This window comes from Halichoeres trimaculatus, unplaced genomic scaffold (genome assembly GCF_033239565.1).
Source record: "Halichoeres trimaculatus isolate MK-OKI-2021-1 unplaced genomic scaffold, fHalTri1.1 fHalTri1_scaffold_8, whole genome shotgun sequence".
NCBI classification, from domain to species: domain Eukaryota; kingdom Metazoa; phylum Chordata; class Actinopteri; order Labriformes; family Labridae; genus Halichoeres; species Halichoeres trimaculatus.
Genome location: NW_027437186.1, coordinates 8,387,011 through 8,414,922, shown reverse-complemented (window position 1 = coordinate 8,414,922; position 27,912 = coordinate 8,387,011). Strand labels below are relative to the sequence as shown.

The window sequence follows — 27,912 nt, the reverse complement described above, 5'->3', positions numbered from 1 at the left end:
TGGAAAAAACAGACAGAGAAAAGTGAAGGAGCAGGATGGAGCCCTGTTATAGAAATAGTTTATTGGTGAAGTCTGCCTATATTTCCATGTATGGATTTTCTTCCTCCTGAGCTGCAGAATCATCTGGGTCTGACTCGGGGTCCAATACAAAAGGACGTATCCTACACTCTGCCATTTTATTAGTGCTATCAATGCCTTACGGTGAAGTTTTGGCAAACAGCAAACTCGCTCGGTCTGCTCCATTCAATGTGGCGATTTTGTAAATACTGCCATGCTGCAAAAACCGCCCCCTGGCTCTACCCCCTCCGCCCCTCTGATAGAACTGACCAATCAGAGCACAAAGGGCTGTGACGTTGCGAGGTTACTGGAGGTCATTCTCCAAACGGAGCGTTTCAACGAGATCTTCAGAATGGCCTAAAACGAGGATATTGAGAACGCTATTGTGGGGCAATGAAGGAACTAAATGACTTGTACTGAGGGCAGAAATGCTTTACAGGCCTCCTAGTCTGGCAAAGTGAAAAGGAGAAACAAGCATGATATGTCCCCTTTGAGGGAAGCATTAGCTCATCTGTCTCTAAAGAGTCTCAGTTTCACTGTAACTCGCTAAAGCTGGCTGAAGGGTGTGAATCCCAACAATGACATTGATTTTCTTTAGGTGCATTATTCGTTGAGTCTTAAGTTGATGGGCATGGCATTATCTTAGTCTGAATTGAAACTTATAAAATATTTTTTTAAGTATTTCATTTAAGTGGAGGTCAAGTCTATCTTTCATGTTGCATTCAAGAAACTCCAGAAATCTTAACACTGATTGGCTTTCATAAAACAGCATCAGGTGAGTTTGTCAAGACAAAGTTTTGATCTAGATTAGGGATGCACTATCCAACTATTGTGTTCCCTATACTGATACCATGGTTTTGGTTATCAACCAATCCAATTCCTGTGTTAAATGATGACCTACATGCTCTACTGTGGGATAAGACTGGTAATGTTTTGAGTAAAAGGCAAAAAAATTAGTTCATATGGAACTGCTGAAGGTACTATTTATTAAAATTCTTATTCAAGTTATTAAATGTCTACCAGCAGTTTTCTGAAACCAAAGTTTTAGAATGTACAGAAATTACTTTTTAATGTTAAACATTCATAACCTGTAGACTGGTAATGTAGCAAAAAACAAAGAAAGTGCATCAGATGCAACATTTCAAATCAAATAGCCAAAAGTGCTGGTGAGAAAAAAAGACATAGAGCTGGTTGCCTTTATTGGCACCGTGGCGTACCAATACCTGTTCCAGCGTTGAGGGGTTGGACCTAGGGCTGAAAAATTAATTGAATTTGGACCGACATTGCGATGTGAAAGAACGCAATTTTCAAATCACAGAGGCTGCAATTAAAAAAGAGGAAAAATTTAAAAGTGCATTTAAAAAGTGCACTCCACATGTTGACATATTTCAGTGGCTGAACCAGAGATTTGGTCTTATTTACAATTCTGCTCTTTATTCAGTGTGTGATTCAGAGAGGAGAGGATTTATGGTTGTTTTTCAAATTATTGTTCATACCAGGCCTGTTGTTGTTTCTTTGATTTTCAAGGTATTTAGTGATAATGACATTAAACATATACAAGGTTCAAAGTTAAATCAATCCATCAATATTCTGCTGTGATTGTTATAGCTAAATAAAGATACGTTACTTGTATCAATTCATCTTATTACATCTTAACATGTAGACCTGGCCTACAGGAAAGAATTGTTTATATGTTACAGAATCCTTTGTCGTGTTGGTCTTACTATGGAACGGTTTATTGATTGTGTTTAGTAAATAATGCAGAAGATAAACCGCATGCTTAATCGCAATATTGGTCCAAAAAAAATCGCAATTAGATTATTTCCCAAAATCGTTCAGCCCTAGTTGGACCGAACCGATACCTGATACCAGGTTTGGGATTGGTGCACCCCTAATCTAGAACCTACTGTCAGGTGCACTTACATACAGATATCTGCTTGCAGTTTAATAAATGTATCAGATCACTACAGATAGCAGCTGCAGTGTCATTATGACGTGTTGTATTCAGCCTCGTTTTGATCCCTGCATACATGGAATTACTCTAAGACATGATTTCTGTACACTGCCTGGACGACAGTGTTCTGAACTGAAACACCTCCACTGCAGACAATCCAGCCCTGGAATACAGAATCTGCCTTTTCTGTTGCAAAATTTGTGAATAGAAATCAAAGAGATGCCAAAAGACGAGGGCCTAGTCACTGCTTTCTCCTTCCCAGCCTTTTCGCCTCAGGGAGTCTGACTATTGGAGCCCTGCATGGCCCAAAACCCACAGCCCAAGGCTGACTCTCTGCTCTCATTTATGCACACTCACTCTGTGTGATACACACAGAAACACAAGTTTACAGAGGTTCATATATCACACACCTCCTGTTTTCCAGCCGTGTGACCTACAGTCATGCAGTCAGATGTCGATATGGACTTTTCAGGGTCTAATGTGCATGCAGCAGAAAATGATGTCATGTGATCCAGTAGCAAACTGAAGCAAACTCAGTTTCACAGCCTCCCTGAGCCCTGCCTGACAGGACTATATGCTGAAACCTGAAATGTATATACTCTTACTCTAACCTGACCTTTAAAGAAAACACTGAGAGCTTTGATTCGTTTAAGCTTGTTAATGACACAGAAACTCAATACAACCTGTCTGCACCTGGATCCAGCATCATTTAACTACCTGATGTGAGCTGCACTCTGTGTTACAGACACTACAAATGAAGCTCCCACACGCCTTCTGCTGTTTCTGCTAATGATATGGAAACTGACATCTGATGACCTTAACGCTGGTTTAACTCCGACTACATCCAGCCCCCATGTTTCCACTGACTTTGTTCTTATGTCAATGCTTTTGGTCCTGGAGACTCTTAGCAGCTTTCTCTTCCTACGTGCAGCCTGACCCTTAGACTGTTCACAGAGCAAACATCTTAACTTTCTCCACTTCTCCAGCTGAAGTTTGATCTGCTTCATATGTCCCTGACTTAACTGACACTTCCAGTCTCACGCGACACTCATTTTATTGATAGACTCTTGAGTTTGAACAGACCACTGCAGAATAACTGCTGACTGTGGGTTGGTATGAACATTAGCACAAACAGTTTAGCCCCTGTGTTTTAACTTGTGCTCTACCACAGTGGTTTTCAAAGTGGGGGCCGTCAGTAGGAACTTAGCGGACCTCAGTGATTGATTCTCTGTGATTGGCTGATGTTAGAGGCTCATTTAAGAGCCATGGTCAGTGTCAGTCCCTCGTCCTGTCCTCCATAAAAGGTCCAAACTGTGGGACTGATGTAAACATTTCATCATAGCTCTCAGTTTTACTTCAGATTTGAAGAGTTCAAACACTCCCTGTGTCTCCTCTATCAATATTTATAAATCTTGATTAAAGTGAGTATTGATTGGTGCAGACAGAGTGTACACGGAGGATAGAAAAGGGGCCTAAACTGGGCAAAGCTTTATTTGAGTTGTGTGTTTGGAGAGTGGACTCCTCTCTGCACTGTTTAAAGAACAAAGAGGATGATGGGAACAAGAGGCTGACTCTGAGCCACAGCGGCTCCACAGGAAGTCAGTGTGGACGCTTCGAGCTGAGAACTGGAACAAAACTAGTGACTTGAAGTGAATTCAATCAGATCAGATGCCAAGACGGAGCAGAGACAGCTCTGTGTTATTTGGCCTTAAAGCTCAGCCTCTTTACCTCATCGACTCAAACAGAGGGAGGTTGAATCCAGACTTTGGGCTTAGGGGGACGTCACAAACACAACGTCCTTATATTCTACTGTCTATCACCAAAACACGTCACGTCAATCACTTGAAATGTTGAACGCAGACCTGCTGCAGTGTGTCACCAAGCAGCAGGTTTCATCTAGAGGTTGATTCCAGCCTGCGTGGTTACCGTGGTAACTGTCTCCCTATCCTGCAGAAGACAGCGACCGCCTTCCATCCCCACATTAGCACTCTGATCATTAAAAATGCTCCGCTTCCTGTTTGGGGACCAGAGCCTCATATTTGTGATCAGTTTCTGATTGGTTGGAGCTTTAAAAACACCTGATAGGTGTCATCAGAGGTCAGGTGACTCTCTCAGTCCAGGACTCAAAGAATCAAAGAGTTTCCTTTTTTTCCTCCCTGCATTGTGTGCTCAGTCTGGCCCTCTACTTGACCCACACACTCTGAAACAAGAGTGTGTGTGTCATCACTCAGATGAATGTCACGGATGATTTGGCGTGTTGGAGAGCTGCACAGAGGACAGGATGTTGATGAATGTGCCTCTTCTTCCCCAGGAGCGTTACCGGCAGGACTGTAACCTGGCCGTGCAGCTGCTGAAATGCAACAAGTCACATTTCAGGAACCACAAGTTTGCTGATGTGAGTAACCAGACAGAGCTCTACTTATCGCAAACTTTGTTCAGAGGATCAGCTGTTTTGCCATCAGTGATCAGAGTTAGGAGGCCTCATACTCACTCTTTGTTCGTGTGTGTGTGTGTTTGTGTGTTGCAGCTGCCCTATGAGCTCCAGGACATGTTGAATAAACACATGAAGTCCAGCCTGCCCGAGCGGGGCCCAGCCCCCGGCTCTCAGGACCCGGACACGCTCAGTCTGACTCCTGCAGATGTTGTGCCCACTTCAGTCATCGCCCGAGTCTTGGAGAAACCCGAGCCGCTGGTCCTGAACTCTGCTCAGTCCAGCAGCTGCGGCCGGCCTGTTGCTGAGGACGTCTTTGTGCACGTGGACATGACTGGCCCCTCAGGGGCTGAGGGCCACAGTCGAGAGAATGGGGGAAGCAGTCAGGGGTCACAGCAGAACGGATCCTGTCGCAGTCAGAGCAGTCTGGACGGACAGGTGGGTGTGGAGGAAGTGGGTGGGGCTCCATCTTTTGAGAAGTTGAACCCGTACCCGGCGCCTCCACCACCACATCCTCTGTACCCTGGCCGCAAAGTCATCGAGTTCTCCTCAGACGACAAAGTCAAGATCCCCAAAAACTCCCCTCTGCCCAACTGCACCTATGCCACGCGGCAGGCCATCTCCCTGAGCCTCGTCCAGAACGACGACGAGCGGCTGGCAACCGGTAGCCCCGCCCCCTCCTCCTCCTCTGGAGGGGGGGCCCATCAGCGCACACCCCCGTCACAGCGAGACCAGACCAGTGATCCACTATCCAGTCAGTCCAGCCCCTTCAGCAGCCCACCACAGGTAACTCCTGAGTCCGAGTCCACGTTCTGTGACCACAGTGTTTCCATGTTCTTTGCTTTAATCATTTACAGACGCAGGATCTGAGAGAGCAGGGACTCAGCTCACTATCTGTTCATGGTTCTTTCAGCCTTCATATCTCTTTCTTCTCTCCCGCTAACCTTTAGGCTCCAAGTGTCCTGGCGAGTTCTGCGAGCTCAGAAGAAGACCTGCTGGCCAACTGGCAGCGGATGTTTGTGGAGAAGATGGCACCATCATCCGAAAGCACGATGGTCCACCGGACGTCCTTCAGCAGTCAGACGGCTCAGGAGCTGCAGAGGAGGCGGCAGACACCAGGGGGCGGAGCTTCATCTTCCTCCGATAGACACAGGACGGCGTACTCAGATGGAGAGGAAGGCTCATCGGCACGCAGCTGGACGCCGAGCCGCGGCTCCAGCCTTGACACAGACACCGACACTGAGCAGCGATCGGGCAGGCGGGGGCGCTATAGTGTCGGAGACGGCTCCACAGAGGAGGGCAAGAGGCTTCTGATGAACCTGGAGGACGACGGAGGCAGCGGGGACACGGCGGTCACTGTGGCCACGAGCCCCGCAGACGCCCGCAGGAAGGATTTTGAGGAGGAGGAGGCGGAGAGCTCAGCCGAGGAGAGAGACGTCCTCCCACACGACCTGCCCATCATCTCACCACGCCTCCTGGACTTCGACCCCGCCCACGCTGCAGCCGCCCCCCCACAACGGCCGCAGAAGAGCCCGAAGAGAATGGGCGTGCACCACCTGCACCGCAAAGACAGTCTGACCCGGGCCCAGGAGCAAGGCACTCTGCTGGATTGACGCTCGCACTCTAGAGCCTGAGAAAGTCTGGCTGACTCCACACTGTGCTCCATCAGCTGCTGTCTGTTTCTGTGGCTCCTGACCCGTCTGCCACAGAGGTCAGAGGTCAAGCCCATCAGGATATAGCCATACTCTACCGTATGCTGCCGAGCTCACCGCGTGTGTTTGAGTGTGTGAGAGTGTGTGTGTGTGTGTGTGTGTGTGTTGGACCGATCAGTTATGATATTGATCAGCTGTGGATCAACATTTGGGCTTCTGTATCAGTGAATCAGCTGATCAGACAGAATTATGGGTAAATAAAGAGATTTATTTTTGTGTTAAGAAATAAATTCTAGCAGTATTTTTAAAGATGAACAAGTTTTAGAGAAAAAAAAATCTGATTGTCCAAAATTTAGAATAAAAAAGAAAAAAAACTAAACAGACCAAAAGTCTGAGGACAGACCTCGGCGTGTAGTGGTCTCTCGTCGGGGGGAGTGTGTAACTGAACAGTGTTAAATCATCTCGTTAGTTTGTTGACGCTGACTCACGTACGGACACTTTACGTCAACACAAACAGAAACTTAACAGATAAACTAATTTGGACACACTATGAAAATATTCAACATCACTGTCCAAATTATCAGTGTTACCTTCGATATTTCAAACACGGTATCGGTCTATTACGTCTGTGTGTGTGTGTGCGCATGTGTGTGTGTGTGTGTTGGGGTTTTTTTTGTTCGTCGGAGGAGAAAATAACTGAATGAAAACTTTCAAAGAAAACAAACCACACACTTTACAGATGTCTTTGCCTTGTTTCCTGACCAGGAGCTTTTATTTTGAAGAGAACAGTTGAGACACACCTGGATGAACACACACACACACACACACACACACACACACCCACTAAGACTCTCAGTGCCTATCTTTCCCTCTCTTTCCCTCTGGCTCTCTCTGGAAGGTACGACGCGGGGCCGGCTGAGGGTCCCACTTGTGTTTTTGTTGTCTTCGCTGATTGTTGATTTCACGTCATGGTGTTATTTTTTAGCCCCCTGATTGGTTTGAAGGGGAGTTTGGTGAATCGCCCCCCAGCTCACTCTCACACACACAAACACACACACACACCCTTTCCCTCTTCAGCGACACCCTGACTGTACCTGCAGGGGGGCGGTGCTTCTCCACCTGGAATGTAACCATCTGGGTTTAATGTTGTTGTTGTTTTTATCACCTTTTGTTTCTCTCACTCAGTAATGATATCTGGGGTATACATTTCTATATTAAGAGATTATTTTATTATTTTCTGTTTGGAATTGATTTGATGTTGATTTATTTTTCTGATTGTTTCTGTTTTGGTTTTGGATTAGTCTGGATGTTTTAAGCGTCTTACGGAAGCCCGTTAGTGCCAGAAACAGAGCTGAGAGCTGCCTACACCAATGACTCAACTCCACCACTGCTTAAAGGTTGTTTCCTCCTGTATTTACACAGAGGTTTTACCCATAAGCTTTAAATCTACTGTAAATCAGTGGGAGTTATAGCCTGAGAATATTGGAAATTTTCTGGGGTTTTTTGCCATAAACTTGAATTAATTTTTCTTAAATTTCCCAGGAAATTTTGGCTCAGAAATTTTGGAACTTTTTTAGACATGTGTCCATGCATGTCTGCTTATAACAAACATACATGTTTAATATTCATAGATGTATACACGGCCAGGTAATTGTAGTGAATATACATTTCCCAAAAATTACCTGAAATTAACCGTCAGTTTATGATGATTTCAAATAATTTGCATTAATTTCCAATTATTCCCTAAAATTTCCATGGACAGTTTCCAACTTGGAAAATTCCCAGAAGCTCGCAATCCTAATCAGAGCCCATGATCAAGAATGGAAAAATCACTTAATTGTTGAATTCCTAGTTATAGAAATTTACACCTGGCTGTCATTCAGCAGAGGTCATAGTTCACCCATCACATGACAAAAGTAAAGCCTGTCCAGATCAGAAGCATCAACATAACTTACTTCTAAGAAACAAAGTCAAAACATAGAAACTGATTCCACGCATGCCACTGCTGTAACTAGAGCAAAAAAGTGCCAAGCGTCAAATTTATGAGTTTTAAAGAGGGGGTATTCTGCTTTCCAGTATTTTAAATATGAATATAAAGTGAATGTCAGATTTTCAAGCCTCCACATATTTAAATGTTGAAGAAATCCCTTAATCTGTGTCTCTGGCCTCAACAGGCCTTCAGAAGCCTGGCCAATCAGAGGGAAGGAGGTTTGTGGAGAAGGGAGTCTTAAAGAGACAGCAGCTAAACAAAGTGTTTCAGACAGAGGCTGAAATAAGGTTTTTTAAAACACCAGTGAGAGAAAAATATGGATTTTTTAAACTCTGAATCATGCAAAGTTACTACAAGGGCATTAGAATGACAGAATAAAGACTAAAATAACGACAATACCCCCTCTTTAAAGAAGATTTACTTGTATCATCTTGAGATCAAAATCTGATGCATGGATTCCGACTCTTAACATGATATTGTGAGTAAAATTTGACTTTGAAAAAGACATTATCTTCACAGCTGAAGGGAGCCAGTTACACTCACTTGCTGCACAGACGAGTGGACATGAAGCCTGCAGCTGAAACACAACATCAGTAATTGGTGTCCACTTGAGATATTCCTGTACCAATCCAGCTAAAAGGTCACCTAATGGGCACAATCCAGTTACCAACATGTGTAGTAGCTGGAAGTGGCAGTGAAGTGAAAACTACACTTAGTCCCTGGAGGAGGCAGTGAAATTATCAGAGCTGTTTGCCTCTTCAGATGTTGTTACACAAAAACATACAGACAGAGACAAAACAAACCAAAATATTCACCTTGGAAGTAGACAGAGTACATCACCTCTTCCAGTACACCCCGCCTGTGAAATGAGAAAGACCTCTCAGGTCGACTGAGTCTACAGAAAAACTGATTCTTGTGCCCACTTCAAGCAGACACTCATGGTTATGGGAAGTTTGATGACTCTTCAACACAGCAGGAGCCAGATGTGTGGACAGAGCTGTAGATTATAACTTCTGAGTGTTTGGACACAAAACGTACCAACAAAAAGTGTTTGAGACTCATGTTTGTGGAGGTGTGAGGCAGTACTCAGTCTCGTCGATGAATGTTTCTGGCACTAGCAGGCCTCCGTACATGTATTCTCTCTCAGTGTGGGTGTCCTCTGAGGTCTGTGTTTCTGGTTGAATGTTGGCACGTCGCCCGCTCAGAGCTCTCTGATTGTGACTCTCACCGTAGACCAATGATCGCTGATCGACTCACCGAATGATCTTTGATTGATTCACCTGCTGCAGGTTTTTGGAGTCTTACTTAATGAAAGTCATTAGATGATGAACCTCAACACTAAACTGTTTGTGTCTGACTTCAGTGTTTGAGCCTGTGTGTTTCCACAGTAAGTCAGAGTATTGATCCACGCAGCTGATCTAATGATTCGTTACTCGGCAGTCTGTGAACTGTGTGACAATGCGCTGAAATGATCTGCAGGACATCTGCTGTCATGACCACATCGATAAATATTCTGAACAGAGAAATCCAGAGCTCCAGACCTCCTCCACAGGTGGTCATTTTTTTCTTGTGTGCATAAGATCTATAAAGGTGCTTTTCAACCAGAGGAACTTTCCCCAGGAACTAGAGGCTTTTTGAGGAACCTTGTGTTTTGACCTCAGGAACCAGGGTCTAAATTTAGTTTTGGGGTAATTGATCTACACCTTGACCAGGTCCAGGAATTCATGGGGGCAAGGCCTGTGAACTGAATGATTCTGATTGGTGGATCCCCCACAGTGTTTTTATTCCCCCTTCTGTCCACAATAAGATGAAACCCAGCTGTGACGGACTTGGTTAAATAACTCTTAATCAATGGTCTTCTTTGAGCCTGACAGTGTGAATGTGTCTCTGTCAGCTCCTGGTGTTCCAGTTCAAAGAGTGACCCTGTAAACTGGAGACCTGTCAGTGGATATCCAGTGTACAACAACTGTTAAAAAGTTCTCGGTAATTCTTCCTGGTCTAGTTTTATACACATAAGAATGTGTCAAAATATTCTCATCCGACAAGTATTTATGATCTAAATCTGTTTGAAATGATGCATCCTGCTGAAAATTGTTGCTCTGTAATCTGAAACGCAGCGTAATCTTTACTGTCTGAAGCAAAATGACGGCAGAGATCAAAGCCAAACTACAAGTTCCTGGAACTTTAGTTGAGAAAAGCCCCTTAGGTCTTTCAGGAAGTAGTTGTGTACGTTCTCTCTTGCCATATGCTCCAACACACAGGGAACATTTTAGGTCTCTCACAGAAACTTTTGTGGTAGTTAAAGCCGAAGAAACACTGAAACACAAAGAAATATTTAAGCTAACTGTTGAGTAGCTTCCCTGTGCTGCAGAGATTGATGTTGTGGCTATGATGAGCAGTAATTACTCTACTTCAAATCAATATCATCATCAAACTGTTAGATATAAGGTTATGAGGTTGTCTTTAACATACCACACTGTTAAAAACTAACAGATTTATAGAACACAGCTTGACGACATATCAACAAAACATGGGGTGCACTCCTCAACTCTGCCCAGCAGAGGGTGCTTTTGTTACATTAAAAAATACGGTATTAACAGTATTCACAAGTTAAAAAACAAAGTTCTGGTAAATAAAGGGGATGGCCCGTGGAAAAACTGTGTTCAATGTGCACACAAGATAAAAATGACCGAAGGAGCTCTGCAGAGAAGTTTATCACAGGGTAATGAGGAAAAGAAGGCGCACATGAGCACCAATCACAGACAAGCGTTTTAACCATGGTGGAGCAATGCTACAGTTACTGCTCATGTTTTACTGGATGAATGTGCTGTCAGGGTGCATGCTGGGATGGGATCAGGTCAGGAGTTTGGTCCCTGTGTTGACGTGCCTCTGAGCAAAACAAAACTTTATCCATCCTCAAATGGAACAGGAGTCAGATTATTAATACAGCATCATGATCAGCATCATCATCACTATATAAAAACTAAACACAAAGCATCTCACTCTGATGGGGAAGGATAAGTGCCCCTGGATTCAATATTTCTAACCAAATCAAATTTAAAATACTTCATTATTAACTTTATAAACAACAGCAGATCAGACAGCATAAAGTTTAGTCCTCACTAAAAGATTTTCTCAGTCTGAACAGAGGTTGTCATCACAGCACCCTAACAGTTAGGTATGGTTTTCAACCTAAACTTCTTGACTTGCCAGGGGTCCCAAAACACCTTCCAAAATCAAAAACTGTTGAAAACATATTTCATCCATTATTGTAACATTATAAAAAGAAGTAGGGGTTGAATTTGATTTAAATGCAGAAAAAGTTTGATCTGTTTTCTACATTTTTTGTTGAAGACCCTCTAGGTGACTAAACCAGGACAGCGACACTATCAGTTGAGGCAGATTAATTTAGAAAATACAACAATATGTGACCATAGGTAGTCTAACTTGATTAACGTCAGCTAAATTAATCAACATCGGGGGTTTTTGGTTCATTTTTGTCTGTTTTTGGATTGACCTGTTTGCATATTCCCAAAACAGCCGGTTGCCTTCTCCAGATCTGCGGGAAAAGTGTGGCAACATTTGCCTTAGGGTTGGTCCTCCATTGCAGACGCCCATCCATTTCACAGCTTCATGTTTATGGTTGTCACTCATGCTGCTCCCTGATTTTCTTTGTTCCACAGAGTGTTTGTTTGGCTTTAGTCACGGTTACAGGCTTAAAACAGCAGCTCTGATTGTAAATATTGAATGTGTTTCATGTCAGGATTTGAGACCAGTGAGACCTGACCTTCTTATTGACAGGTGAGGTGATATTACTCTTAATTCACCTCAAGCTACAAAAATTCTGGTGGGATAATTTTTAAAAACATTGAAAGTAAGGGCATAGTGACTTTAACTGAACAGGGAATCTGGCCCAAAGTTGCCGTAATGTTTACTGGCCTGATTTTATTGTGCTAAGCTAAGCTAGGCCAAAGGCATGTGAACATTTCTACATCCTGTTTCAGAGGCTGAACGTGTCCTGTTAGCAGCTAAAGTGTGTGAGATGTTGAACAAGCTGCACAAAAGTAGATGTTAAGTCTGCAGGTTTACTAAAAGAGCCAAAAGGTTAAAGAGTGAGCGTTAAGGGGCTGTACCAGTGTGCGTGTGTGTGAGAAAGGCTAACTACAGACTAACTACAGAACAAACAGAGCCAGAGTTACACTCTGAGCTGTTTGTTTGTAATGTGGCTTGTGCTGAATAGGCCTGTTGGTAAATAAAACATGTAAAAACAGCGGTATGGTCCTTTAACAGCAGCCCGCTCAGTCTCTGAGCTGCTCAATTATTCAAAACCATTTTCTTGTTTTGTTTGACAGCTGCAGGATGAGGAACTAAAACCTCCCAAATCTAGCACACATACACACACACACACAGAGAATCACATGAACACACTATTCGCCCTCCACTCACTTTTATCCCGCTGATTTTTCCTCCTCAGCTGTAATTATCAGCAGAACCAGCCGCTGCTGTTCAATTATTAAGGCTCTATTACCGTCAAAAATGGGTCGCTAATACTTTAACGTGTGTAGTGAGAGAGTGCGAGACTTAGTGTGTGTGTGTGTGTGTGTGTGTGTGTGTGTGTGTGTGTGTGTGTGTGTGTGTGTGTGTGTGTGTGTGTGTGTGTGTGTGTGTGTAAGAGAGAGAGAGAGAGAGAGAGAAAGTGAATGTAAGTGTTAAATTTTTCATGCGAGTCATCAGATGTTCAGGAGACACGAGAGAACAGGAAGTCGGAAATGAAAGACTCTGTTAGAGGAGTGTGGGTTTTTGTGTCACTGTGTGTTGTGGAGAAAAAGTGTGTGTGTGTGTGTGTGTGTGTGTTGTAGAGTGAGTGTGTGTGTGTGTTTGAGAGTGATGCTCTGTGGGTATAAATAGATTCTACATCTGGACTTGTGCATCTTTAATGACTGTTCTTCATGAATATAATTGGAGACGTCAACCTGCCGCCTCATCGCAGACAAGGTCACCCTCCAACTCTCTTCCTCTTTCCTTGTTATTCTCCCTCTTTTCATCCTTTCTTTCTCCTCATACTCTTTCTTTCTCTTTTCTCCTCCCTTATCCATTTTTCCTCCCTGTCTCCTTTCTCTTCCCTGTCCTCCTTTTTGCTCTTCTACTTTCATCTGTCTTTCCTCACTCCTTTTTGTTCTTCTGAATCTCAAACTGTTTGAACTCATCTTAAAGTGTTTATTCTGACTTTGACTAAAAACTCAATCAATATTTGCTAGATTTATTAGCTTGATTCTCAGAGCTTTTTAATGATTCCCTGGGTCTTCCTGACCTTATCATCAGTGAGGTGGATGAAGACAGTAGGGGGGACGTGTTGGAGCCAAAATGACGCTTTAGAGAAATAGATAGAGGTTTTCATTTATTAATTTGAGCCAAACACATACTTGTGCTTTCAATGCCCTGTAAGGACTTCATACATGGTTTTTAAAATGGTCTCACATTTATATGTTTGCCAGTTAATAATCCAAGATTTAAAATCAGATCATCAGCACCTTAGTTGATTATCTTCATTCTAGGGTTGCAAAATACCAGGAATTTTCAAATTTGAAAACTTTCAGGGATTAATGGGAATTTTCTAAAATATATACCTTGTCTTATATATTTACACATATTAAACATTTTGATTTGTGGTAAGCAGACATATATGCAAATATGTCTAATACAATATTTTTAAATGACATTGTAATTATTTTTTCTAGTGATTTTTTCTAGAGTCAGATTTCGTGATTATAGGCATAAATATTCATTGTAGCTAACCTCTGATAATCAATCATATATTGATGGGCAGTTTTGAGTTCAGCTTAAATATGTTCATCTCTTAAAGTTAAACCATACCAACAAATATATTTACCTCATTACTATTGACCAAACTTATCTTGACAGGACTACTGGACTCAAAATTCAATGATCTCAATGGAAATGCTGAAGGCTAGTGAAGTAGTGATTGGTGGTGATGATGATGATGTTGATGATGATGATGATGATGATGATGATGATGATGGAATAGGCTTTTGCACATGTGATTCATGGTACACAGTTGAATTTGCACTTGATCCAGTTGTTTCAGCCAAGATCATTTTTGAAATCCTCATTCAAATTGATCAGAAGAACAAAACAAAACCACTTAAAAAAAAAAAAAAAAAAAAAAAAAAAAAAAGGAAACTTCCAAAATTTCTGAGCCAAAGTTTCTTGGGAATTTTTTAGAAAAAAACATTTTAAGTTTATTACAACAAAACCTTGAAATTCCCAATATTCCTGAGCTAAAACTCCCATATAGCTTTTTAGGAACAACCCCTTTGTAACCCAACCCCAGGTCATTGTGCAGAAACACCACACACTCACAACAACACCCACTGAAAGACAAACAGTTTGCAACAAATGCATGAACAACACCTTACAGATGGAACTAGTGGGATCAAATGATGTTGGTTCAACCTCAAGAGAAGTTTCGTTTGGGACCCTGAGGCAAGTTACACAAGAGGTGATGATAATTGAAATAATAAAAAAAAATTAATTCAAAAACCTAAATCACTTAATAATACAAAAATTCTTCAATAAGTTTTGTCAGTATTTGTGATCAAGCCGAACTATTTCCTGTGGCACTACAAGTTCACAAGGCATCTACCTGCGTCGCCCACCCTACAGGTTTCAGTGTTTTTTCAGCATCAACTTATTTCAATATGCCGTTTATGGTCATGATCTGATCACGTAATACACCTTAAAGCTCCTAAAACTGATTGAAGTCTTTAAAAATGTCTTTAAAAAAGCTGATCTTTTTATAAAATCATTAAATCATGAAACACTTCATTTCTAATCTACCAAATCCATTTTTAATAAGTTAACAACTCCTCCAAAACATAAAAAAATAACAGATTAAAAAATAGTTAGGATGTATTTGAGGGACTTGAAAAAGCCCTTAAAAAACCACACAGACAGACACACAAACAGATGAAGTATCTCACATTATCTTGCAGACCAGCATCATTTAAAGTTAAATCTACTCAATGTTTGAGGCAGCTCTGTTTCCCAGCATGCACCAGGATGGCAGAAAGCTTGAAGGTTTTGTGTGTGAAGTGTTTGTTCATCACTGTTCATGTCTTAAAAATCTCTTCTCAAAGCTCTGACACTCACTTTAAACTCGTCCATTTGTCCTCAGAGCTGCTGAGGGAGCGTCCACTCTGACACATAAAGGGTAGCTTTTAAACCTTTACAACAGATACAGAACGAAGATCTTCTTCAAGGTTCAGAGATATTCTGCTAAACATCAACACGAGCAGTTTACATTCCTAATTAATGTCTGAGTCCTACTCTGACATGTTTCACCTTCCCCTCACCTCACCTGTCTCACTTCACTCAAAGCTCCATATGTGGACTGGTGTTCATATGGACGTGTCATGTTCTTTATTTTAAAGATTTTAAACACCTTCAAGGCCCAAAGTCAGCAGAATCATTTGGAGAGAATTTATTTTCTGCTATAAGATTTTATTTGCATGAATGTTTGTGAAACAGCTGGAGTTATCACCATCCAACTTTCACGCCTGGAAATCAAACAAGATGTGTTATTTAAAGCTAACGATGACCTGTAAAAGCTATCAGACACTTTAAAAGGCAAAGTACACTAGAATCATCAAGGAATGTGTTTCTCACATTGGGAAAAGTGAAATCTAAGCAAGTTTTCATGTCTCCTAAGTCTTATTTGACTTCATATGAGTCACATTCACCTGACAGGTCCAGAAAAGTGTCCTATTTCAAGGGTCAAGATACCGCTTTTAGCATCTTGACATGGGACATTTTTCTGAACTTGTAAGGCTCATATTAGGTCTAATAGACAATTTCTACTAAAAATAAGAAACATGTGCTTAGACAGCTACTGCAGTGCATGATCTGCTTTTCTCTGCTGTTTCAGGACTGCCAAAGTAAACTCAATGATTCTGATTGTGTCACCAATTCCCTTAAAATCTAAACTTACCTTAAACGCACTAAAAATGATAGCTGACACCACATCTATGCACCCTATTGGCAGATGGCCATTTTTAAACTGCTTTATCTTCCTTCTCCACCTCCATTCTAGCTCCTTCTGTGATGCTGTGTCTGATTTTATCAGTGTCATACGTATTGTCACTGATGCTCACTCTGTGCTTTGCTGCTGCTCTCCCTGCTTTGGCTTTTCATGTGCACATGAAAGAGAGGAGAGGTGTGCTCTGCCCGTCTCTGGTTTTGGCATTCTCTCATCTAATCAGATTACTCAGACTAAACTGACTCTAGTGTTATGACTTTTGTAATGTCTCAAAGAGTTTCTAATTATATATGTCTTAACTCTAGGCTGACCTGCTGATATTTACTCCAATTTTCAGGATTAAACCTTAAAATGAAGAAGAAACTTTAAAATTACATTAGGGTGATAACAATAACATCATAGCTTTGTTAGCGTGCAGGTTAGCTAATGTCACTTTGTCAGACTGTCCTAATGCTGTTTATGTCCATCCTTGAATCCGATATAAAAAAAAACTAGGAAGTAAATAGAGCTGTAACTCCTCATTAGAGTGTCCTGATCCAGCAGAGAAACAACCTGATATCAACGCCTGAACAAACTTATGGAGGATTAAAAAGCTGCTGAGGCTCCTTCAAAAGAACACTAGCCTGACCAACATTAGCTAGCTGCATTAGCTCGTGTGCTATGGGATTATTTTGTAACATTACAGTGCCGGTCAACTTAACACAAACAGCAGTCTGCAGAACTGAGGACCTGAACATGGTGTGGCCCTTGGTTCAGGAAGTGGACTCACCCCAGGACACCTGAGGAAGAATGAAATGTGGAACTTTTCTAAGAAACTGAGAACTGGACCAGGACTCAGGAGGGTTTGAGGATGAATCGTATTACAGTTGGATGTTCAAAGCTGAACCCTGATGTTCAGCAGATTGTAACCCCGCCTCCTCGCTCTCCACCCACAGGTGCTGTCAATCATTCAGTTTGTTGACCTCTGACCCCAGCTGTGGTGCTTTCAGGGTCTTCTGAACTGTTTCTCTGCTCGTGTCTGTCCACGTGTTCCTCTGATTGTCTCGGCGGGTTTTTCCTGGTCTGATTGTTTGTTTCACTTCCTGTTGGAAATAAAACTACAAAAAAATATGGAAAAAAAATACAAAAAAGACTGTTAAAACTCTACTTACGATTTTATTTTCTGAGTTTGTAAACTGATGTATATTTTAAAACAAATAAAATATTTTAAACCTAGCTCTGTTCTGTTTCTTTATAGTTAGTTGAGGTACTCAGTCTAAGTCACTGGGCATGCTGGGATATGCTCTGGTAGACACAAAGGTTCCACCTGCAGCTCACGTCCAGGGACCAAGAAAGAGACCTCCACACTGGAGTCCAGAGGTGAGTCCATTCATCATCCATCAAGACTAACAAAATAATCTGGGTTTTTATAATTATTATTATTATTATCATAGAATAACAGAAGAGCCTGGTTTGTTTCAATGACCCACCTTTTCTTCAATTTAGGCTTGAAAATAAAATCCAACTCTGTTCCTTTGAACCAGAAACTTGTGTTGCTTCAGTCTGATCATCAGCTGATGAAATGAGAATAAATATTGATGAACACTGTGATCGTCAGTCTGACACAAACACCATGTCACTTCATGATGAAACAGCTCTGAGGAGTGGGTTTTTTAACACTAATGAAAGAAGTAATCATCCAGAGAGTGTTTTTTAATGAGCCCTGTTGGATGGAAACAGCTGATAGTGATCTAACCTGTCTCTTTATAATCCATGAATCATTTAGTGCAGAGCTATCTGTGTCAAATTAAACAATGAGTCCTGAAACTGAGGACCCATTCAGCCAGCACAAACCGATTACACCATGACAGTTTCTCTGACCCACAAGCTTTTTTTCTTTGTGTTGATATTGGAGTGATTCCTCTATCAGGACCAAACTGGCCTCTGGTGGTAATCTTTTTCCTTCGTTTTGATTACATACTGTCAGTGTTCAAATTATTTTATTTTAACATCAACTGTAATTTAATCATGTTGCCCTCTAGGCCATTAAGCGGTCACAATAACCATGAAAGGCTCCATGAAATTAAACAAGTTAGCAAGGCAAGTACAGGAAGGTGACAGACACAGATGTCAGCTGATCAGTGCCAAGAAATAAAAAAAAATATAATGTAAGTTGGAGACCAGACTTTTTGGAAGGGTTGATGGTTCAATAATCCATACATTAAACCATATTTTATCATCCACACAGTATAGATTAAGCATCAACTCCAAAGCCACCCTCTCTTAAGTTAATGCATGACTTCAGTGGAGCTGTGGAATCCAAACTCAAGAATCCTCTGCAAAGTGAAGATTTAGTGCTTTAATGTTATAGCAGTTCCTCACCAGCAGAGGGCGGCACAGGACTGCACATCTCAGGCAGATTGACGTGATACTACAGTGTGAAGAAAGAGACAGAAGGAAACAGGACTTACATCTGTGCTTTTGTAGGGATGGTGAGTGGTGTCTTAATTTTCTACTTTGATCATTGTTCTTCCTGTTGCTAAAGAGGAGACAGGCTTTAAAACCTCTGCTCCCTGTAACAAACTGCTTTTAGACTTTATTAATCATGTCAAAGATTTTATAGTTTGTGGTAGGAACATGTGACATATTGGTGATAATCTTTATTCTTCTAGATCATGAAAGGAGACATATTTATCACTCTGAGCAAGTGTTTATGTTTCATTTTTATTTAACCGACAAGTCAAGAAAAATGTCTTATTTTAAGACACTTAAAGACAAAAATGATGCCTGAACTGTTAGAAAGTAAAGTAAAAAAAATCTGAACACAGGGTAACAAACATGTACTTCAGTTCCTCCACATAGGAATCATTTCAGTAATCAGAATTTATTTGCTACCATGTGTTTTATACATTTCTAAAATGTATGGAAAATGTCTGAAACTCAAGGTAAAGATGGTTAAGTTTAAGCCTTAACTTAAATCAGTGTCTTAAATCCTGTCTGGTTAGAATCAGGAAGTGAAAAATAGTCAAGAGCAGAGTACACTGAGGTTATTTTTTCTGAATGTGAACTTTATAAAGACTTTCAGTCTAACATGAACTAACTAAAGGTTTGGTGCTCTGATCGTTGTTCAGGTTCTCAGTCTGTTAAAGAAGTCTTCCAGGATGCTTTCCACCTCGTCCTCTCTGTAATCTATGACCACAAACATATTTCCATCATCAGCTCCTCGGATCATGGCAGAGAGTCCTGCACAGAGACACAGAAAGAAGCTATTTGAAATTTCATATTTAACAAAAAAAAAAAAAAAAAAGGCAATTATACTTAACAGAAACAACTACCTTACTCCAGTTAAACTGACAGAGAAGAATTATATTATTATTATTACACTGCAATACTCAAAGGACAGGAGTGTAGGGCAGAAGAGAGGATGAAGAGGATCGAGGGGAGTCAACCAGTAAAACAGTAAGAGTTCTTACTGCGTCCTGAAGATGGTCTGAACAGACAGAAGATTTTCTTTTTCATGTCCAGGGCTCGTCCAAGCTCGTAGCCCACACCCAGAGATGGCTGCGTCACCTCTGCAATAACCACTGAGCACACAGAGGTCAAAGGTCACACTAGTATACACTGCTCAGGTTAGAGTCATAATCAAATCATCAAACAACTCACCATCACTCTGTTGGAGCCACTCTACATCTCTGTCATGGATGGCTTTATCACTTTCTGTTGAGGCATCTTCTCCTGTGTAATAATAACACACACACACACACACACACACACACACACACACACACACACACACACACACACACACACACACACACACACACACACACACACACCTTACTTTACTTCACTGTTTACTTATTTAAGTGCTCTCTCTGTGTACTCAAGAGTGAAATAAATGCGTCCAGCTACATGTACAGCACCGTGGAATGTTTGACCTCTGACCTCTTTCTGAGAGCTCGCTGCTGCTCACGTGCTCGGTCAGCACGGTCCCGTAGCTCTGCAGCTTCTTCACGATTCTCTGGTACAGGTCCACGTCATCTCTGCCCCCGCGGATACTCCCACAGAAGTAAATTTTCATCTCGACTGTCTCTGATTTCTCTTCAAACTGTTTCCGTCCCGCTACCTGATTTTACCCGCGTAGGATGTAAACGAAGAGTGCGTGTTGACGTTATGCTGTACGCTAACGCCGCGCCCCTTTGGTAAAGTTGAAGGGGGGGCTCAGGGACTTCCGGGTTCACATACGCGCGCAAGTTTTTAGACTGTTGTGTGATTGGCTGGATCGTACAATGTCCACATTCCTGGTATCTGATTGGTGTACAGTGAAGGCGGTTACTCATAGGCTGAAGGACGTGGAAACCACTGTCTCATAAATGAACTTACAGTGATACCTTTGTTACCACCGCTTAGCAGCTTTGAAGGGTCTTAAACAATGAAACGTCGAAGACATATTAATAATTTTGTGTTTGCATTGCTTTGTATAAAAATTATACTTATAATTTGTTAACAGTTTAAAATTATGGATAAGATATGCAATTTTTGCCCACTTTAACAACACCAACTTGGGAAAAGATACAGTGTTTTAAATAAAGTTTCACCTTTAACTAAATGAACATTTTACATCCTTTCTGGTTGAACAACAGATAACTGTGACAAGAATTGATTGCGCCATGTTATTTTTTCTGAATGTGAACTTTATTGACACTTTAAGTCTGATATGAACTGTCTTATGTTGATGTTCTGATCGTTGCTCAGGTTCTCAGTTTGTTGAAGAAGTCTTCCAGGATGCTCTCCAGCTCATCCTCGCTGTAATTTCTAACCACAAACAGGTTTCCATCATCAGCTCCTCGGATCATGGCGGAAAGGTCTGCACAAAGACAGAGAGAGAGGCTGCTTCAAATGTTTATCTGACAACATTGGGATGACAGCTGAAATATAAAAAGTCTAAATCATTCACAAAACTAGAGATATATAAGAGAAATAAATAGGATGAACAGATAATGCTTGATATATTGTGCAAAATTGATGGACAGTTAAATCATCAGATGTAGTCTGAACATTACACTCAACAATTCTTTGCCATCAAACTGTCCACAGATATAACTGAACTATAATCCATCAGAAAAAGAAAACACTTGAACTTGACTGAAAAAATTACTTTGACCCAGTGAATCTCAAAGTGAAAGTGTATTACAGTGTAATACTCAAAGGACAGTAGTACAGGAAAGGAGACGTATGGGAGGAGGGAGGAACCAGTAAAACAGCAAGAGTTCTTACTGCGTCCTGAAGATGGTCTGAACAGACAGAAGACTTTCTTTTTCATGTCCAGAGCTCGGCCAAGCTCGTAGCCCACACCCAGAGATGGCTGCGTCACCTCAGCAACAACCACTGAACACACAGAGGTCAAAGGTCACACATTCACAAGTATGTACAGCTCAGATCAGAATTATCAGACAACTCACTGTCACTCTGTCGGAGGAAGTTCATGTCCTGGTCATGGATGGCTTTGTCACCTCTTTTTAGGGCATTTTCATCTGGTCAGTCATAACACAACACACCTCATTTTACATCACTGCCTGCCCTAAACATGTACAGCACCATTATGCACTCCTCATATGTTTGACCTCTGACCTCTTTCTGTGAGCTCGCTGCTGCTCACGTCCTCGGTCAGCACGGTCCCGTAGCTTTTCAGCTTCTTCACGATCCTCTGGTACAGGTCCACGTCGTCTCTGCCCCCACGGATACTCGCACTGAAGTAAATTTTCATCTTGACTGTTTCTACTTTATCTTTAGTCTGTTTCTGTTCTGCCTCTGCTTTTATGCCGATCTATGCAGATGATGTGTGATGTGAACGCTTCACACCCTAAACGGGGGCCCACAGGCTATTTTTTCTGGTTGCTGATTGGCTGGATCTCATTTTGCTACATTGCCAGAATCAAATTGGTGCAAACTTTTGGCGGTTACTAATAGGCAGCGCCTCAGAATGGACATGTCAGAACCTGTGCTGATAGTTGAAGTCTAATCAAAAGGAGAGCATTAATGTGAGAACAACACATATCTAGGCTGAAGTTCCTGAATATTTCAGTTTCCTCTGTTTTTTTTTATTTTGACCTTTAAGGACGCTCCCTACAGCAAGTCACAGCTTGCTGTGAGCTCAAAGAGTTCAATATGAAGTGTGTCCAGATTGCAGGACAGCTTGTTCTGATCAGAATCAGGTTTATTCTCTCATTTTGAGCAGACTGTGGTTGGAAAGAGGTGTCAGCTTTATCAGATCTCTGTTTCTCTTAGTTTCTCTCTTAGTTCACCTGATCACTGGACCAGAGATGTCAGCCAATCACTGTTGATGGTCACCTTGGATCCATTCTGACTAAACCTACAAGCTGCTCTGTTACTTTAACCGGGGAGAAAGCGATTGTTTCCATCTCTGCTCGTGCCACAGCCCTGATGTGATCTTTTCCTTTATTTTTTTCACTAACAGAACAAACAGTAAATGAAGGCACAGCTGCTCCACTGAACTCCACCTTTAAATATCAACATATTTATTCAACCTTATCTTTATCATATGTACACAGTTTCATTATTGACCATTTAAGAACATGTCAAACATTGAGCTGGGTGTATAAACATGTGAAGAAAGATTAAGTTTTTCCTTCACGTGACTTTAAAATGCTGGATTTTAAGTGTTAACCATCTTGATGACTGTGCTTTATGTTACATCTCACAAACTCCAAGCCACAGTCCATAAAGTTTATTTGAGTTTCTGTTTTGAAACTATAAATACATCTGAACATGGAAACAAAGAAACCCCAAAGGAAAAATATTACAGAGAGAATAAAAAAGTAAAAACAAACAACAATCAAACTGACGTTGACATTAACTTTCTGACAGGAAGAGATGTTTCTGTTGGTCGTGTTGTCTTGGGTGTGTGGGGACTTAATGGGTCTTCAGCAGGGTCCCCAGGCTCTTCATTGTGGCATTTAGTGTCAGTTCAGGCACGTCTCTGGCAACGCGCTGGATAGGAGCCATGTTGGGTCCTTCAAGAGAGTCGAGCAGGCCTGAAACCAGAGACAGAAAATGTTAGTCTTACTCTGCTGCTTGATAAGTCTTCATACTTTAAAGTCACTTTACAACCTTAAAGCCATATGGCCACAGTAAACACAGTGTTAAGACGCCATATTGTAGTTTCTCACCTTCTACGATCTTGTGGTAGGCGAAGTGAAGATAGAGCAGGAAGAGCATGTGGAGGACCGACAGAGTCCCACAGAGGAGGAGTCGGGGTGTCTGACCCACTGTACGGGACAGCAGAGCCGCTACCTGGAGGTGACAAGACACAAAATCCAGGTCAGCTCACAGCCAGGGGACAACAGGGGGGCTGGTGGGAAATGTAGTCCTCACCATGCGCAAAGTGGAGAGTCCTCCAAGCAGCAGCCAGAGGACGTAGAAGAGAAAGTGGAAGTGGATGTTGTAGGTGATGAGGAGGACGATGCAGTGACCAAACAAACCGTAACCCTGGTGATGGTAAAGAGGAAGTGATGTAACAAAAGGGTCAACAACAAGAGACAATAAACCCATTGGAAAATATCTTATTGTGCAGCGTGTGTGTACAGTGTGTACAGTATGTTAAGAGTGTGTGGTGTGAGGTTAGTGTAATGTCACTGACCAGTAGGGAGAGCATCTGCAGCATGGTGATTTGAGCGTTGACCAGGTACGCCAGGAAGTATATGAAAGAGGAAACGCCGAGCCAGTAACCAAAACATGTTCCTATAGCTGTTCCCATCAGGGTCCCCTCTCTCTGTAACACACATATACACAAACACACACACACCATGCATCAGTAACATCATCTTGTCCCATCTTATCCAGTGCAGGGTCATGGGTGGCTGGAGCCTATCCCAGCTCTCACTGGGCGAGAGGCGGGGTACACCCTGGACTAGTCACCAGTCAATCACAGGGCTGACATATAGAGACAGACAACCATTCACTCACACAGGTGCACATGTATTATGGTTTAGCATTACATGGATAAACAGGAACATAGGTTCACTAGTTTTTTACACACACTTCAAAGACTGGGGATAAACTTAACAACTTAATATTTACTTCAGAATGCGACACACGATGTTTGGTTGCCCACCATTGCGAATAACTTGTCTGTTATTCTTTTATTATACTTGTCTATTGTAATCTTGGCTTCGACAACTGAAGGTCTACATGAAAGTTTAAGTGACAGATAGAGCTCATGAAACATGGCAACTTTGAGACGTGTGAGTAAGAGAGAGAGAGATGTCGTGCTACAAATTGGTAGGAGCAGCAGATTTCTTAGGTGGCACTATCTTTAAAGAGGGGGTATCAAAAAAGCACCAGATCTTCAGCTTCTATGGGTGCACGAGAAGGACAAATTAAGCCTAAAAAAACCTGATACCCCCTCTTCAATATGCAGTGAAATAAGGCTGATTCTCCACATTTGTTATACCTGCCTAATTCTGGACCTTAGAATGTTAAATCAGGATAAAGCCTCTTTTACAAAGGCACACAACAAATTACACAACACCTTTAGCTTCCCCATCAGCTGGCAGCCAACACAAAAATCTGATAAGGTTACCTGCTATCAATTTAGAACAGGCTCAGGCTGAATACACTGTTTGCATAAATACTTTAAAACGAAAAGTGTTAACACTAATTTAAGCCTGAAGGTGTTTAGCTGCTCCCCTTTTAAAAGCTCATTATCCTTTTCTTAAGAACAAAAAAAAGAAAAGGTTTTACAGAAATTGATGACTCATGCAGATGACCTCCTTATGTCAGGAAAAAGCAGGAGGACGAACCTCATCCCGGGTTGTGTTTTTAAATGTAACAATTACATTTATCTTCTTAGTCTTGGTATAAGAGAGAGGTGAACACATGTCCTAACAAGTTTTGATAAGTGGGCACATACAATTCAGTAGGCTTCATCTGCCAATGGTAGAAAGAAAGAAAGAAAGATAGAAAGAAAGAAAGAAAGAAAGAAAGAAAGAAAGAAAGAAAGAAAGAAAGAAAGAAAGAAAAAGAAAGAAAGAAAGACAGAAAGAAAGAAAGAAAGAAAGAAAGAAAGAAAGAAAGAAAGAAAGAAAGAAAGAAAGAAAGAAAGAAAGAAAGAACTAGCCCTGAACTAGGATAAATGAGATAAAAGTGTGCACTCTTACAATGACTGTTCCTGATGTCTTCATGCCATGCAGCAGGATCGCCACCAGTGTGAAGACGAGCATCAGAGGACCATACAGCTCACCCGCAATTTTCTGCACACACAAAGCACAACCTGTGACTGATTTTAAATAAAATCTCTCATTGTGTTGAACTTGAATGATCCAAAGATCAAACTGATCTTAGGTCTGAAGCCTGGTCCTGAACATTTTAAACCTTTAAAAGGGACAAGAGGAGATCTGTACCTGGGGGAAGTTGATCATGCGGACTGGAATCATGGACTCAATTAGCCTAAAAGGAGACAGTTAGCAGCAGTTAGCATCAGGGAGGAGAAAACAGCTCTCAGGATTCTTGATGTAGAGGATCTTACCTGCTGCGGACCTGCACCGGCTCTACGTCAAAGTATGGCCTGAGGATGTCAATGTTGGCGTACAGGTTGAAAGCTTTAGACGCCTGCCGCTTCCCCGCTTGCCACACCTGAACACATCACACAGGTTAAAGCTGTCCCACTGTGATAGGAAGCAGAACTCCTGGAATCCAACCTTCACCCACCTCATCAGCCACTTGTCGGCCCAGCTGTCCCTTCAACCCCTTCATTCCCAGAAACTCTCCATCTTCTCCTGTGTCGTCTTCAGTTGCAGCAGCCTCGGCAGCAACCTCCTCTTCCTCCTTCATCCTCTGGTGCATCTCTCCCATGTCCTCAAAGCTGGAGCCCGATGTGTCGTCCATGTTTTCCATGTCAACGACAGCAGAGCTGCTGCCCTAAACGCACCACCACAAGAAGAACCAAGAGTGAGTTTATGAAGGACAGATGGACAGACAACTGATTTCATGTACTAGTCTGCTGATAGATCGATAGATAGATAGATAAGAATTTTTTTTTTTAACTAAAAGTATTGTTTGTACTACATTTGACTATTTTCCAAAGGGACAGCAGTAAAGCTCAACTCTAAACCAGGTGTTAAGTTGGTACAGTAATAAATACAAGATCTTCTTCAAGATCATCTCTTTTTTTGCCTTTGTCTGCATTATCTTTTCTGCTGAGCACTGTGTCAGATGACAGCGTTGAAAAGACCAATGCATTTTTTTTTACTAGCAGTCAGAGAGATGTGAATATGATTAACTGCTATAGTGACCATCAGCAGCCCTCCCTGTAGGCTACTCCATCATTCTAAACTTTATCTAACCCCTGATGTGAGCTGAAGGGGAGGGCCATGCCTTCTTCCAGATCATCTTGAGGTATCTGGAAAATACGGCCTACCTTTTATCCTCGTTTGTCCAGCATACGAGCACAACTTTTACCACTTGACGTCACAGGTTTGTGTTTGTATGTGTTTGTGATTACTTGCTCTGCTGTCGTCATCCATGCAGCTGTTTTTATGTATCTTTCATAATGAGCAGTTTGCAAACTATTCAGGGGGTATGTTTACAGATTGGGGTTATCTTGTTGAACTGGTAGTTGCAGTCAGTTAGCCACACCGGTTACATCTACCGGGTTAGTCACGGTATTTGTGGCTAAACTATACTGATAGCTAGGCTATCGGCAATTTACATATAATGTGAAGAGGCAGCTGTGTATTTTGGATGTTGGGTGTCTGAATATCCATAGGAGCAGTTGTGTTGTTAGCATATGTGTTTACCTGGATGAGGTTGTCATCGAAGCTTCCCCATGGTTCCGTGTTCGTGTTTCTGTTTCCGGAGCCCGCAGACATTTCCACGAAGCGACAGCTCTCCTTCTGTGGGTTTCCCGGGTCGGTGTCGATAAATGTAATCTCTGTGAGGACGCTCAGTGGAGTTTAATCTCCTAGAATATTAAAAAATATAATAGGTTTTGATCTACATCACAGACAGCTGAGTCTCTGCTCAGCTTTGGCTCCGCCTCCAACGTAGCACGCAGATGACGTGATGACATCACGGAGAAGACAAGACTGAAAACTGGAAAATCTGCAATTTCTTGTTCACAAAAATTGTACTTTTTGGTCTTACTTACTCAGGTATACAGGAAAATAGGACACACAAAATCATACGGCTAAGACTCTATAAAATAATGATATGAATGTAATTAAAAAAATGCGTGGCAGCACATCCATGGGAATACGAGTTAATGTGGTTAAAATGCGGAAATTTTATCCGTATTGATTTTGCATTTTCTCTATCCTTAACCTTTTTATGACAGTTTTAAATAATTTAAACAAAAATGAAAAAAAAAAAAAAAATAGAAAGAGACGACGTGTAAGCTTAAAGTCTCGCGAGTCTTTATGTTGTCGCGGTCATAAAAATATATATATATATAATTATCTTTAAGTTTGAACAGAAATACTAGTGTCCTGCAAAAAGTCTTGCAAAGTGAAGCTATTGTTAGCACGATCAGGAAGCACGTTATATGTTTGCAAACCTTTCAATTTTATAACAAAGTTATGTTTTTTGTACAAGTAATGGAGAAATTGCAACAGCAGACGGATAAAAGGCTTTTTTTAGTTGCAGATTAGAGTTTGTGTAACAATTGTTTTAGAAACTGAATCAGATTTAAATAAATAACCAACTTGTTTTTACATAACATGAAAGTTTCCTTGGTGCAAACAGTTAAAAACAGATAGCATTGCTGTTCTCATTGCG

At 41.6% G+C, this 27,912-nt stretch overlaps 4 protein-coding genes across 4 annotated transcripts in view; 1 reads left to right on the top strand and 3 right to left on the bottom strand.

Moving 5' to 3' along the window:
* The window catches only part of tjap1 (tight junction associated protein 1 (peripheral)), a 68,924-nt gene extending 57,672 nt beyond the window's left edge, over nucleotides 1-11,252 (top strand). Inside the window, exons 9-11 of the mRNA XM_074675367.1 lie at nucleotides 4,323-4,406; nucleotides 4,539-5,228; nucleotides 5,393-11,252. Of these exons, the coding sequence (XP_074531468.1) occupies nucleotides 4,323-4,406; nucleotides 4,539-5,228; nucleotides 5,393-6,055 (1,437 nt within the window). The 3' untranslated portion in view covers nucleotides 6,056-11,252. The remainder of the gene's footprint in view (nucleotides 1-4,322; nucleotides 4,407-4,538; nucleotides 5,229-5,392) is intronic.
* Nucleotides 11,253-18,887: 7,635 nt separating this feature from the next.
* LOC141794835 (5-hydroxymethyl-dUMP N-hydrolase-like) lies at nucleotides 18,888-20,340 on the bottom strand. Its single transcript, XM_074675381.1, has 4 exons — nucleotides 20,065-20,340; nucleotides 19,783-19,854; nucleotides 19,593-19,703; nucleotides 18,888-19,362 (listed from the first exon to the last, which is right to left on the bottom strand). Exons 1-4 carry the CDS (start codon nucleotides 20,198-20,200, stop codon nucleotides 19,247-19,249), a joined length of 435 nt encoding a protein of 144 aa, XP_074531482.1. The 5' UTR covers nucleotides 20,201-20,340; the 3' UTR covers nucleotides 18,888-19,246.
* Nucleotides 20,341-20,870: 530 nt separating this feature from the next.
* Nucleotides 20,871-21,886, bottom strand: LOC141794837 (5-hydroxymethyl-dUMP N-hydrolase-like). Its single transcript, XM_074675383.1, has 4 exons — nucleotides 21,751-21,886; nucleotides 21,582-21,653; nucleotides 21,397-21,507; nucleotides 20,871-20,986 (listed from the first exon to the last, which is right to left on the bottom strand). The coding sequence occupies exons 1-4, from the start codon at nucleotides 21,884-21,886 to the stop codon at nucleotides 20,871-20,873; spliced, it is 435 nt and encodes a 144-aa protein (XP_074531484.1).
* A 749-nt stretch (nucleotides 21,887-22,635) lies between these two features.
* yipf3 (Yip1 domain family, member 3) lies at nucleotides 22,636-27,205 on the bottom strand. Its single transcript, XM_074675376.1, has 9 exons — nucleotides 26,937-27,205; nucleotides 25,849-26,058; nucleotides 25,667-25,773; nucleotides 25,542-25,587; nucleotides 25,299-25,391; nucleotides 23,780-23,911; nucleotides 23,515-23,628; nucleotides 23,310-23,433; nucleotides 22,636-23,174 (listed from the first exon to the last, which is right to left on the bottom strand). The coding sequence occupies exons 1-9, from the start codon at nucleotides 27,006-27,008 to the stop codon at nucleotides 23,053-23,055; spliced, it is 1,020 nt and encodes a 339-aa protein (XP_074531477.1). The 5' UTR covers nucleotides 27,009-27,205; the 3' UTR covers nucleotides 22,636-23,052.
* Nucleotides 27,206-27,912: the final 707 nt, after the last annotated feature.